Genomic DNA, 14,307 nt, shown 5'->3' on the forward strand with positions numbered 1-14,307 from the left:
TTACTTGGTATTACCTATCCTGAAAGCATAGAACTGAAGAAGGAGTGGCAACTTTAGATACCATGGACTAAAGAGGCTACTGAGCACATATCACTGGATGTGCTGGTAAAGCTCAGGAAACGGTGCTAACAGCCCCACCACAAAATGGATGAGCTACTTTTTGAGTGCCCTCGTAATGGAAAGCTAAAGTGATGGATACAGACTGGACACTCAATTTTCTGAAGTATGTCATCCTGGATATGTTACTTTGGACCATATTATGATGTCTAGAGACAAAAATCCATGTCCTGGAAGTTTGTGGCTACAATATAGTGTTAGTCCATCAAAAATAGATCTTGTCATTGAACCAGGCTTAGTAAATTTAATTATAGAGATGCACTACCTGGCATTGCACTCAACAATATAGGTAATGTTTATAGATAAACATCCACAATATTAAACACATGATGCACACTTAGATTAAGGATCTTAGATTAATCTCAGAAAAACTTCTGCTGTCCTTCAAGTTGGGATGCTTCCCATGAGATCCTGCTAGGCCTTCTGCTAGTCAACTCTCTTGTCTGTGACTGAGAGGCAAACCAAAAGCCACTCCTGAAAATGGCGGTAAGCAACAGTGTGATAGGAAATCATACAAAACAACTTGTATTTTTCAGTAAGCTGGGCCTACCAAAGAAGACATGACTTAATTCTGTGTTTAGCTGCAGTAACACAAGCAAGGAAACTTGCCCACAGCTGCAGGAAAGAGGGGTCTGTGTCTCAGGAACCAGTTAGCCCAGAAAAGGCTTAGGAGAGGTCTAAAACTTGGCACAGCTGTTGCCAAAAGGGCTTACTGAGTTTGAGCACTTAAACAAGGAAGAAGTGAGCAAGAACATATAGAGCAGAACGGAGACAAATCTCAGCGTCAGTTCTGATGTCCTCTCTTCAATCTCAAAAAAAAATGAAGTTCCAAGACACAAACATTAGGGAAAGCCTGGAGAAAATTCTTTGTAGGGAGAGACTTGAAGCCCGGTCTCTTCAGCTCATAGAGAACATCATCAGGCCCCCTTATTACTATGCAAACATGCACAGGGAGAAAATGCCAGGTACTAAAAGCATTTATTCTTGCAGAGGAGTAAGAAGGAACAAAGGCTGGGAGCCAAGGACAGACAACACCAAGCAGAAAAAAGGAATGTTTGTTGAAAACACAAGGTGAGTAACTATTGGAAGGCAAGGGAAGTTGTTGGTTTAGAGCATTTATATTTAAAAGATTGTTTCATAAAATATTTTTTCCTATTAGAGGTTGTAAACCCAATGCATGCGCCTCAAAACATGCTGGCAATGCAGTGGATTTGCGGCCAATTACAACAGGAGGAAGTACCAATTACATTTCTGTTGACAGCTGTGATGAACAATTTGGACATAAAAAATCCCTTTAAAAATAAAAAGCCCAAAAAAACACAGCTGTTTATGATTCGGACAATGCAAAAGGGCTTCATCAGGCAATTAATTGGAGTTTTACCTAGAGGAAAACTTGCTGTAATGTCAGATAATACAGTCCAGAGGTTTCTATTCTAGCACTAGAATGGCACTTTGAGTACATCTGACCTATAGATTTGAGTCCTCTGTAACGGTGCATGCAATTTCCAGTGACATTAAGCCACCTCTTTCGCACAGTGAAATTAAATTACAAACACAAGTGTGAAAAGCAAATCAACTGCAATCATTCAGCTTCATTTGTTCTTCCTTTCATTTGGAAACTATAGGCACACATCAGTCATTCAGCAAGGAAGTTGCACACTTTTTTTCTTTTTTTTTTTCTTTTTTTTTTTTTGTTTTTTTTTTTTGTTTTTTGGTGCTTGTGCAGCAGGTAGAAATATTAAAAGTTTTGTTGTGCTTTTATTTTCCAGAATAACTGAACCGGCCTCCCCCCAAGAAGGCATATTTGCAGCCCTCCAGGCCTTCAAAGATATGAAGCCAGAACAGAATGGAAGGAAGAATATTTGTCACCAAATTCCTTTGTAAGACAAAGCAACAGCTTGCTAAGTCACTGCCTGTAACTTTGCACAACAGCCATACACTGGTAAATAATAGGTAAGCACACACAGGCTGAGTAAAGGTAGCCGTTAATTGGTAGTAAAGGATACAAAGAAAACATACGGTGTGCACAGTAGCTTCCACATGGTTCCATTTACATGTGGTCTAAGAGCACGTACATATATTGCAGTTGAGTGAAGCTCAGAGTCCAGACCTAAGCTGCCTCATGCAGTGATGCAGGACTACTGCTGCTGTTGCTAAACCAGACAAAACCCTAGATGTGCTCCTTTCCCCACCCTTCAAGGCATTACCTAGTGAAGCTCCTCAGTGGAGCCTTGCTTCAGCTCCAGCCAGACCATACCACTTCCAGGGCCAGCTGCTTTTCCAATGTGGAGTCTAACAGCAAGTACTGGCATCTCTATCTGGTGTGTGCTCAACTGGGAGCTCTGGTGAAGCACAATTCACGTTCCCCAGTGGCTCCTCAGTTTGGGCTCAGGCCAAGCTTATGCATTCCAGCCAGCTCAGCACTGCTTCTACCCAGGGCGCCTTCGGAGCTTGGACACCTCTGCTCCATAGTACTCCAGGTTTCAGGAAAAGTTAGCAAGATTTATACTAATCCCAACATTCTGTCCAAGCTAACAAACCTTCCCTGAGCCTGAAGAGCTCAGTTCTGAAAACAGGATGGTTTTACAGCTGCCAGCAATAAGCCAGCTAACAAGCCACTCTGGACCTGCAGACACTCCAAGTGTGAGCACGCTTCTCTCCCAGCACATTCTCTCATAGCCCAGGTAAGCTCAGCCCACCTCCCTTGATACCAGAGCCCAACACACCCAGCATCAGGCTGGCAAACACCTCTCCAACTCCTGCTACCTTGTGGCTGCTCCCAGGAGCAAAATCTTTCTTTAAAACCTCCCCTTTACACACCTACCAGTCTGCCTGATTTTAGGTAAGACAATTGAGCCTTGCACGATTGGAATAGTACTCCAGTAAAACAAGACATGGTTACAGTTTAAGCATATGGAAATCCTAGAGGCTCTTTTTGTTTAGTTAAGTGACATTTTAATTATGCAGAAGATGTTAAAGGCAGCTTAGGCCTCACTGTGAATTAGGTCTTCTTTTGACAATGACGACATTTTACTTCCCACAGATATAATACATACTCCTTGCAGACATGAAATGGTTTATAAACAGTTAACAACAAAGTCAAAACTAAAAATGCATGAGAATACAGTTAACAATTAAAAAAAAAACAAAACAACAAAACAACACCCCATGCCTCTAAGCATGCACTGTCAAAATGGAAGAAAAGCACCAAGAAACCTTAGCATGAAAGACTATTCCTTTCAGGCCTATCAGTGTAAAGGCTGGAGCTCAAGACATGCAACCACTACGATTTCAGTCCTGAAGGACACAAAAAACGCTTCTTGAAATGTAAGATGATAACTAACAAACAGCTATCAAACAGCTGCTACTAATTACTTAAATCATATACTGAAATCTGCATGGAGACAACTGAAAAATGCCTGCAATGTAAACATTTCAGCATTGATATAAAAACCAGTTAAGTAGTAAATACAAGACACCCCTTCAAAACCTGAAAACCCTTGAAAAACCACACACATGTATATGTATTTCTTTTTATGCATCTATTTATAGATAGATGCTTCAAAGTTCTCAAAGTCTACAAGAATCTTTTGCAATCAACTGTAGTATCACTTGTTGGCCACTATGGTTAGCTGTAATATGAATGAATCTCAGACAAGCAAATTTCACTAACTTTAGGGCACTGTTACAAGGTGTATATATATTGGCATGTAACGTCCATGTCATCTTCAAAATAAATAAAAAGTAAACTAACTCTGAGGTAAGGGTAGTCTCTGGTGCTGCTATAAGCAAAAGAAAAAAACCTCAAATGGTTCAAAGTAATGTCTTGCAAGTATGCTATTTATAAGCATTTTTAACAATACTACCCCCATGGGAACGAATCATACAAGGCAAGAACTTCACAATACAAACCAACAGAAATACTAAGCCTTTATTACAAAGAAAAAAATATTCCACAGAAGAGGTCAGCTTGGTTCTATGCATGCTGTCAGTCATATTCACCTGCTGAGTGTGGAGAAGTGCTTCTGCTAGATGTATTAATCCCTCAAGATGCTGTTAGGCTTTGTTCTTAGCCACAAGTGCACGGGCATTTTGATTTAACTGAATTACTTGTTAGAATGTTGTTGCCAGCATTAAATGGGCCAAAATAATGAACCTGACTGTTGGACATGCCAAAAACTGCAAGTGAAAAATCACACACTGAACATAGTTATTACTAAGAAATCAAATTACTTTCTGTACATCCACACTGTAAATAATTTTACAAGCAGGGAAATGAAAATGCTTGAGTCTATCTTCACTTGGATAGCGTGAAGAATGTCTGCTGATTCCTTTTAGTGGTACGTGCAAGCACAATGTCATAAAGCCTGAAAGCCAGCAGAACTAGAATGAATTCACATTATCTATTGTTGTTTGGATTTTGAACAAAATTGATGGAATATGAACCAGTTGATGAATCTTGTTTTATCTGGAAATTTTCTGTTGACAGGCCAAAGGGGCGGAGAACCAAATTCCCAAGATCTTTCAGTTTGCCTACAATGAAAAAGAAGTATGTGAGTAGTAAGCAGAGGGAAAACTCCCACTGAATTATGCCCAATTACACAGTCCAGCTCTATTAGTTTATCTACAGACTTAAGGTAAATGCTATGGAAATCTCTTCAGTTAGTTGAATATTTAAGCTCTTCCATGAACTTAAAAAAAAAAAAAAAAAAGCAGTTATGATGTCAACTTTGGGGGTTACAGCTGTCCAGAAGTTCTTTGTTTCCCCAGGTCATAAGGTCCTAACTAAGGAGAGTTGAACAGCTCACAGAAGAGGACTGGTCTCCCCTGTACTTAGATGTAATTTTGATAGCTGCCAATGCTCAGTTTTCTAACACAAGTTTTTCAGTTCATGCCACTTTTGGTGCAGCTACAGTTCTATAAAACATTCACATATGCTATAACTGCCCGTTTTCCTAGACTACCAGAAGAAACAGAGAAAACCAAAACTCAAACTCTGCCTACATGTAATTGCTACAGATCCCTTTTTAAGTGTGTACATTGATATGAAGAACATTAAAAGAAATTAATCCACAGAAATGTGCCTGCACCTGCAAACTAAGCAGTTCCCTTTGAAGTATACAACTTTATAACTATTTTGCTTGCAAAAACTTGGCAGTGTCATCTGACGTGTTATCATGAACTTGCCTTCCAAACTACAGCTCTCTGTAGCTAACTTATCACTGGAAGGAGTTCTAAGCACTCATTATTTAATTAGTACTGATAAATACATAGACAGTATGATAGTTAATAAAATCTAAGGGCTTTGATTAATATATACTACACAAGGTTTCTGACTCTAGAAAAGGAGTCTTGCTACCACCTATAAAAGAAGGACAACCAAAGGACACCATTGAAAAATAATAATTATATAGATTGTAGAGTAAATAAATCAAATAGATACAATGCATAAAAACAAACAAAAAGCAGAGGTAGCAACATTATGTTGGCTAAACACAAGCTAGCTGATCCCTGGCATAATAAGACAAAGGAGAAAGATGGTTGGTTACCCACAAATTATTTTTTTCTTGGCTTCAATGCACAGAAGTAGACTAACTTCCCAAAAAACAATCAGAGGCGTTGACAAGATGAAGCCTACCCTAGGTTTGCATCCACAGGCTATGCACCACCTTTTAAAAAGCCTACTACTTTGGCAGGAATGATGAACAAATACAGGAATGTACAACGCCAAGCCCTACACAAAGAGATGAACAGCATTTACATGGCACAAATAGATCAAGTCATTTGCCTTGCATGATGCTGCAGCCCTCTGACTGTGCTCAGAACTGAAACTCTATCAGTCTCAATTTAATCAGTGAATGTAAGAGATAAGGGGCATGCTATTTGGAAACCGTTCAAGTAAGGTTAATCACCACCCCAATAAACCAAAATAGACTTTTTTTAATGACATCTGCAAAACTGAATGGGGGGGCAGGGGGAACTTTTTCCTGAGTACATTCACAGAAAATACAAAAAGAAACAATCCAGGGGAAAATGTAAACATTTTAAGGAACAACTCAATCCTGCATACAGAAACTAACAGTGTTACTACAGTACTCCTAAGCATGCTAGTGTAATTAAGCTTTTGCATTAAAGTGCTGGTTCACAACTGGATATCTTTCAATATTTGTGTAACTATTTTAAAGCAAGATTGGTCTTTGTGAGTCAAAATGGAAATTCTGTGGCCTTTTACAGGAGAAAAAAAAAAAGAAAGCAACCTTGATCTACAAAAGCAGCTAGTTGGTAGGACTATTTCTTCAATTTGATTTTTGCTCCTGTTTGGCTTTACAGATGAGGTGGCTGAGTGGTCTGGCCAAGGTTACTCCAGTGGGTGGCTCAGCTGGGATTAGCTTCCTTCTACGGTTTATTTATTTATTTAAAGCTACACTGTTTGGTATAAATTTCTAAGTCAAGTTCATAATTCTACGCTGCATCCTAAATGCACTCTGGTTATAAAGCTCTACAGATGTTCATAGCATCTCTAGGATGGGGATGAATAGTTGCTATTGTACTTTTAGACAAACACTTGGTCATTGCTTAGCTCCATGTTTTGGGGTGAGATGCATCTTTGTCTATTGGTGGAAGAATTTGGCATAGTCTGGCATTCCTACAGCCAGTTGTAAACAGTTTACAAGTTATCCCAGCACTGCAGCTGGCTCAGGAGCAGGCAGACAAGTTTGCCTGTTTCCTGAAACACTGAAAGGCCTTTTCTAATTGGAGTATGATGGCTCTTTTCCGGTCATGCCAGAGCCAATAAACACAGAACAACCGCCTTGGCATTCTTACTTGTAGCCAGGCCAGTTCTTTGGGAGAAGCTAAAGATTGTATGATATATTTAATCCTTTATTCTTTGTCTCACACAAGCTGTAACTGAGTATTAAACAATACAGTTAGAGGTCACCAGCCTATCACTTAAACCCACATACTGCAATGCCTTTTAGTGCAGACACATTTATTGAATTGTTAATAAAGCAGAAGAAAGCCTTGCCTTTTCCGGGAACTCAAGCCCCAAGCACTGTTCCTGCTGCTTGAAGCACATAAACCCATCGTTGTAGGAAAGCACTATTTCCTCCTCCCCCACTCCTCTTTCATCCTGAAATTTAGATCTGTAGTTAAGTCCAACCTCCCCCTTTCCCCAAAGACAAGTTCTCTTAAAAGGGAGACTGTGCTTGCAGGAGACAAAAAAGCCTGTGGGGCTGTGACTCAGCTGCAAGGAGTTCTTAGCAGTCAAGCACTCACTTGTCCTGGAGCAGGGTCACTCTCCTGAGACACTATTTCCATAGACCTTGTTCTTTGTGTATTAAAGAGCATACGTCTACTTCTCACCTGGAACTCCAGCATACATGTATCAAATTTATTCAGCAAAACAATATTCAGAGGTTAACAGGAAAACTAACTAGTAAAAGTCAATTTAGGGCTCAGAAGTCTGTGATTGATCTAAACTGAAATTTAATGTCCTATTGCAAAAAGGCAGATGCACAAAAGATTTCTCACTATTTATTCCTGATATAACAGCCAGAATTGACTGCTGTTGAGTCTTCTTGGTGATTCTTTGAATATAGTTCCTAGTGTTAATGTGTTGTTTGGAAGCTGAAAAGCCATATATATTTTTAAATAAGTTCTGTGGGAAGGTCTCATCTTTGTATAACTTTTTGCATTATTAACATTTAAGTAATTGAAAGAATCAGGACAAGTCATCCTCCCTTCCCTAAATAATAAGGGAAGGACTGAACCCAAAGTAATTGCACATCAGATCTGGTTTGAACTATTTAAGTGACCTCATGTTCTCCCTACACACCGTACAGGGCTTCAGCAGCTTAGCATCAAATACACTATGTCCTTCAGTATCAAAGAAGAAACTCATTCTTCAGGCATTAATCCTAATAAATATTTTCACTAACCTTATGTAGTTGGAAAGAGCTCTTACTGATCAGAAAGTCCAGGTGATGTGCTCTGATATGCCTTTCCATTAATCACAGGTACATTATTTTCTGGAAGTCACTTATTTTATAAATTAAGCTGAAAGCTGATCAGATTTGATGAATTATTTGTATAAAATGAGTTACACAGATTGGCATATTCCATCCTAATTTTGTATATCCAATATACTTTGCTATCAAATGGCAATGCAGAAAATTGCATCACCACCACAGATCACAAGCTGTTAAACTTTGCTGAAACATGTCCAAGCTTCCTCTCATCTCATACCCTCTTCCCAAAGGTGATGGTCCTAGTTATGCTCCATGCTCAGCAATAAAAGCTGGAATAAAGATGGAGGAACGGGAGACATTGGGAGTGATGGCTGCTCTTGGCTTGGACTGGTGCACGCTTCGTTGGGTTAGAAACTGGCTGGATAGCCGGGCCCAAAGAGTCGTGGTAAATGGAGTCAAGTCCAGTTGGAGGCCAGTCACTAGTGGCATTCCCCAGGGCTCGGTGCTGGGGCCGGTCCTCTTTAATATCTTCATCAATGATCTGGGCGAGGGCATTGAGTGCACCCTCAGTAAGTTTGCAGATGACACCAAGCTAGGTGCGTGTGTCGATCTGCTCGAGGGTAGGAAGGCTCTGCAGGAGGATCTGGATAGGCTGCACCGATGGGCTGAGGTCAACTGCATGAAGTTCAACAAGGCCAAGTGCCGGGTCCTGCACCTGGGGCGCAATAACCCCAAGGAGAGCTACAGGCTGGGAGAGGAGTGGTTGGAGAGCTGCCAGGCAGAGAAGGACCTGGGAGTGATGGTGGCTAGTCGGCTGAATATGAGCCAGCAGTGTGCTCAGGTGGCCAAGAAGGCCAACAGCATCCTGGCTTGTATCAGAAACAGCGTGACCAGCAGGGCTAGGGAGGTGATCGTCCCCCTGTACTCGGCTCTGGTGAGGCCGCACCTCGAGTACTGTGTTCAGTTTTGGGCCCCTTGCTACAAGAAGGACATCGAGGTGCTTGAGCGGGTCCAGAGAAGGGCGACGAAGCTGGTGAGGGGTCTGGAGAACAAATCCTACGAGGAGCGGCTGAGGGAGCTGGGCTTGTTCAGCCTGGAGAAGAGGAGGCTCAGGGGTGACCTTATTGCTCTCTACAGGTACCTTAAAGGAGGCTGTAGAGAGGTGGGGGTTGGCCTGTTCTCCCACGTGCCTGGTGACAGGACGAGGGGGAACGGGCTAAAGTTGCACCAGGGGAGTTTTAGGTTAGATGTTAGGAAGAACTTCTTTACTGAAAGGGTTGTGAGGCATTGGAACAGGCTGCCCAGGGAGGTGGTGGAGTCGCCATCCCTGGAAGTCTTCAAAAGACGTTTAGATGTAGAGCTTAGGGATATGGTTTAGTGGGGACTGTTAGTGTTAGGTTAGAGGTTGGACTCGATGATCTTGAGGTCTCTTCCAACCTAGAAATTCTGTGATTCTGTGATTTGTCTTCCCAAAAAAAACATTACGCATGCTGAGCCCTGCTTTCCTGGCAGTGGCTGAGCACCTGCCTGCCCATTGGAAGTGGTAAACAGATTCCTTGCTTTGCTTGTGCAAGCAGCTTTTGCTTTACCTAGTGAACTAGGCAGTAAACCATGCTTTTTCTAACAACAACAATTTCATTAATGACATATGTTACCATTTACATGCAATAATTCATAGCTAGGTAGACTGGATAAGAACAGCCAAGGATGTATACCCTGGTTTATTTACATATACGCACTGGTGAAGTGGTTTCAGCTTCTGACAAACTGCATGGTAGTGAGCCATAGCACTAGAAAACAGGAAACACACTTGGGGAAGGAGGAAGATACACCTTTTTTTTATAGTATACATACATATGTATGTGTGTATATTTTCTTTTATACACAGCTCCAGTTTTCATGGCATTACTCAGCTGGGTAGGTGCACAAGTGCTTCCTTTCAGTTGTAAGAATAAAGACCTAGAAAAAACAATGTTACTGACTGATTCACTAACTAAAACAGGAATTCAAGGCAATATCCAAACTTCAAAAGGAGCCAAAGCATGCTGAAGTGTTACATTCTTTCCAGAATATGTTGTCAATTATTGAACTTCAGTGCAAGTGCTCCTGGACCAGGCTGGCTCTGGAACTATTTGGATGATCTCACTTGCTCCTGGAAATCACAAAATCTGGGGTAAAACTAGACACCACAGGTGGCTCTCCTGTGAGCAAACAGGTGAATGAATCCTTGCACACCTGCCACTGTTTAACCAATAATCCCCTAATGGATTACAGCAAGCAATTGTCTGTTCTGACAGTACTTGATGGGTAAAGAGTATTAATGAAGTTCTTGAAAAATAGTTGAAGCAGCTTAAAACAAATTCAACAAGAAGAATCCAAAGAAATGCCTGACCATGCTGCATCAAGTTTGTCATGTTATACTCCTAGACCTCCCACTTAGCCCCCCCAACCCTTTTTCAGTTGTCAGGTTTTTATTTAACCTCACACAGAGCAGCAGCATTTTGAAAACCCAGAGAAGTATCTCCTTCCCAGGCCTGCATCACTAGATCCGTGACATCACTGCTGCCTCTGTTGAATATGAGATATGGCATTTAATAACGCTTAAATAAATGAGTCTTGTTCTCGCCCATATTCAAAATTTAATTTCACGTTTTCTGTTAACAGAATGTATTACAGAAAAATATCCCCAATTTATAAACACACTAATGATCACAACCAGTGCCAAGAATAAATGCCCAAATTATACCATGTAATTATGACAAAAATGTGGCAAATTTATGTGAATCCTGTCACACAGTTTGTCAGTGAAAATAGGGTTATATGCTATACAAACCCACTCTTAGTGGGATTTTCCTGACTGTTTACACCAGTAAACATCAGAACATCCCCTTTCACATATTTATCACCACCAAGAAGGGATTCCCATCTCTAGGATTCCAATATACACAGCCTAAACCGGTTCCCAAAAGGCCAGTCCACTTCTCAAATCCTAACTGCTACTGGATCAACAATTAAGTAATTTCACATCTACTCTGAAATCTAGACAAAAAATACCAATATAGAATTAGGTTTGTAATGACAGTTTGTAATGCTGGATTTACTGTGTCAGTGCAGGCCCTTCAAACATCGTTAAAGATGGTACAAGGGGAGAATTCTTCAGAAGCTGTTTTCTTACTGCTCGGTTGAAAACCATCCTCATCCTACAAATAGTTATAATCCTTCTGAATGTTTTCTGCATTTTTCATTTATTTATACCACTACCACACTTAACCTTCTTTATTTATAACTTAATCTAAGCACAATGGTGGGAACAAAATGACAAAATACGATGCACAGCAGCTCTAATTTAATAGGTCAAGACAGATACAAAACAAGAGCAAATCAGACTCCCTGCACAGCAAGGAGCAAAAATTAAAGGAAAATATCAACTACAGCAGAAGCTCTTGAAAAAGTCTCTTCTTCCCAAGTATTTTTAGGAATTAATGCTATTGTATGCAAGACAGACTGAGTTTGTTTGACCTGATTCTCCACAGAATAACAGAACACTATCCCAAACTGACAAAGCCTACTCATCTTAAAAATGCTTTTCATCTACTTGTCACACCTAGAATGAGTAAACACGTAACTGCTGACAGCTGTTTCTGAAACAGGTCAGGTACAGACAGTTTCTCTTTTTTATCTTACACTGTCATTTGTCCTTGCTCTTGTGTGTGGATTTTCTAAACAGCACAAATGAAAAGATGTAGAAATAGAAACTCATTTTAAAAAGCACCAGACTGTCAGAGTAGCTTCTGCACTATTTAGAACCTATAAGAACTTAACACATCCTTCTAACTGGGAGGCAATAGACAATGTTGGCAGAAGTCTTTTTTTGGGGGGAGAGGTGGGGGGGGAAAGGGGTGTCACCCTAAAATCATTGGTTTAATCATAACTCTGTGAGTTATGCACAGAAGTGCTTTATACAAATTAGTATTACACAAAAAACAATTATGCTTGGGCAATTTTACTGAAGTAGTTACTCTTTTGAAATAGAGCAGTCCAGTTACCGTGCTATCCAAGCGATACCACACAACACAATGCTGGAGACCCACGCATTCAAATGGCTTATATTAATCACATTCTCTTTTCCACAAGTTCAGTCAACAGTATCGTTTACTATGAATTGTAAAAGTCAAGATATAATGAGCTAAGTAGTCAGAAAATCCAATTTTATCTCAGCAAGGCCTGTCTGAAACACAAGGGTAGGCCTAATCCAGCCTTAACACAAACAAAGCTGAAACACTATATAAACCAGGATAAACATGAAGACTTGGAGGTCTATAGGTGGAAAATGCTAAAGAGAACTAAATTTAGTTCTTCAGACACAAGATCAAACATGCTCAGTTATTACAGCTGGTTGACTTTTTTTTAAATGTATGGTTTAGTGAAAACCTGTTTTAACCCATTCATGGGAATGCCTCCTTCAAATACTTACTTGCAAAAAGGACAGAGCAGTTGGTCTGTTTCAAACTATTTCCCCCTGCTTTTACATGTTGTTTTAGAAGGTCTTGAGTATTTTTGTCTTTAAATTTAACTAATAGCCTTTTCTGTAGGGGAAAACTATTTGGCTAGAACTTACTGTAAGTAGAACTAAACAACGGAGAACTAGAAAGAAATTGTGAATTTTGTTTAACACAAGTATTTCCTTTAAAACTTACCTTCTTTAAATTTTATATTAGATTCTAGTCACAAATTTTTATCTTCCTAGTAGACTACAACGATTATTATGCAAGTTACATGTACATGCTACTTACCTAACATTTCTTTCTTTAATTTTTCATTCCGTTCTTCAATTTGCCTAGGTAATCGCTGTGGAGAGGAAGAAAAATTGGAATCAGATCCACGCTTTCAATAATACTATAGTTTAAGCTTATGTAATTTTCATACACATACCAAGGATATACAGTTTACAGCTTAAAAAAAATCCTTACTTCAAATCAACACTTATCTTATTTTGGAAACCTGTCATTCATTCTATGACATCAATTCATATAAGCAGTAAGTGATAACTTGCAAATGCAAGTTTCATATAGGCATGAATTTTTACTACTGAGAAACAAATCTGATCTGTTTGCCTGGTATTTTGACTGAAAAGTTACTGAATTTAAGAGATTTACAATTAATGTACATTTTAGCCTTATCTCCTCTGATGCACACATTAAATACGTTTAAGAGAGGTCAGAGGAATTAATCAAACACAGAATAACATCTATGACACCTGCTCCCACTGGCGTGCTGCTTCAGGTAAATCCACAGTGAAAACATGAAGGTCTACATACAAGTATTTTATCAGAAGATCACTGAATTGCAGGTTGTAGTTTAATATGCAGCACCTTATTATGCAATGTTGGCATCGCATAACAACGAGTAAAGAGTATTACAAATGGGTAGGGAACTCCCAACAAGTTCATCCTGAGCAAGGTACTAGTCCAAGGAACAGTTCATTTATTTATTTTTCTCTCCTCAAAACCGAGGAAGTTAAGATTTGTGCACCATCATAGATAAAGTAGATAAAAGCTTCTCATGTTTCTAATGAGCATTACATAACTGCACATCATTCCTATAATTTGAGATCCCCATTTACACCTAAACCAGCTGTGACTCATCTCCCATCTTTATACAGTGTTTTACTCAATGATTGTAATCACCATTTAGAATTATAATTTTATATTTACTACAACTAAGTTTACAATTTCATCATTTATGTATTCACTTTTCATAAGTTAAGTATTATATTAAAACAATATATTGTGAATGAGAGGTTTTTTTTTTTTTAAAACCTTTTTCATATTTTCAGAAGCAACTATTTCAATTTTTTATACCATACTTATTACTATACAATCCTGGCAGGTCAGAATGCAGTTACATTCTAACTGTGCTGTTTCTTCTCATGAAGGTCACTGTAGATAAGGCAGACTTGCTGTAATGGTGCTATCAGTAAATTAATTACGGTCACAAATCATGGTAACAGGTGTGCAATTCATTCCTTATACATCTCACTTGTGATAATTGGCTTCTGAACATAGTTAAAGAATTTAATTTCCCAATCTTGTTCCTTCCTGTATTTTATAGCTCCAGTCCTCACAGAGCATCAAGAGTTTGTCATTCTGATATCATTGCTACAGAGAAATAAGGTGTTCTCCTCTGGAGGAAAAAAACCAGAACAAAACACAAAAATAAT

General features: G+C 39.4%; 1 protein-coding gene and 1 long non-coding RNA gene across 8 annotated transcripts in view; one reads left to right on the forward strand and one right to left on the reverse strand.

Moving 5' to 3' along the window:
* The first annotated feature begins 975 nt into the window (after positions 1-975).
* On the forward strand, positions 976-3,268 carry LOC119718352 (uncharacterized). Its single transcript, XR_011803382.1, has 2 exons — positions 976-1,188; positions 1,887-3,268. It is a non-coding gene; the product is annotated as an uncharacterized lncRNA (long non-coding RNA).
* Positions 3,269-4,032: 764 nt separating this feature from the next.
* Positions 4,033-14,307, reverse strand: part of TTC1 (tetratricopeptide repeat domain 1) — a 33,508-nt gene continuing 23,233 nt past the window's right edge. For 5 of the 7 annotated variants that reach the window (XM_027465314.3, XM_027465313.3, XM_027465317.3 and 2 more), the window contains 2 exons: positions 12,881-12,935; positions 4,033-4,650 (listed from right to left, as the gene is read on the reverse strand). In XM_027465314.3, coding sequence (XP_027321115.1) covers positions 4,517-4,650; positions 12,881-12,935 — 189 coding nt within the window. In that variant the 3' untranslated portion in view covers positions 4,033-4,516. Of the gene's footprint in view, positions 4,651-9,902; positions 10,047-10,703; positions 11,288-12,880; positions 12,936-14,307 lie in introns of those variants that run through there. The other 2 variants (XM_027465315.3, XM_027465316.3) reach the window with 2 other exon arrangements.

This window comes from Anas platyrhynchos, chromosome 14, assembly GCF_047663525.1.
Source record: "Anas platyrhynchos isolate ZD024472 breed Pekin duck chromosome 14, IASCAAS_PekinDuck_T2T, whole genome shotgun sequence".
Taxonomy (NCBI): domain Eukaryota; kingdom Metazoa; phylum Chordata; class Aves; order Anseriformes; family Anatidae; genus Anas; species Anas platyrhynchos.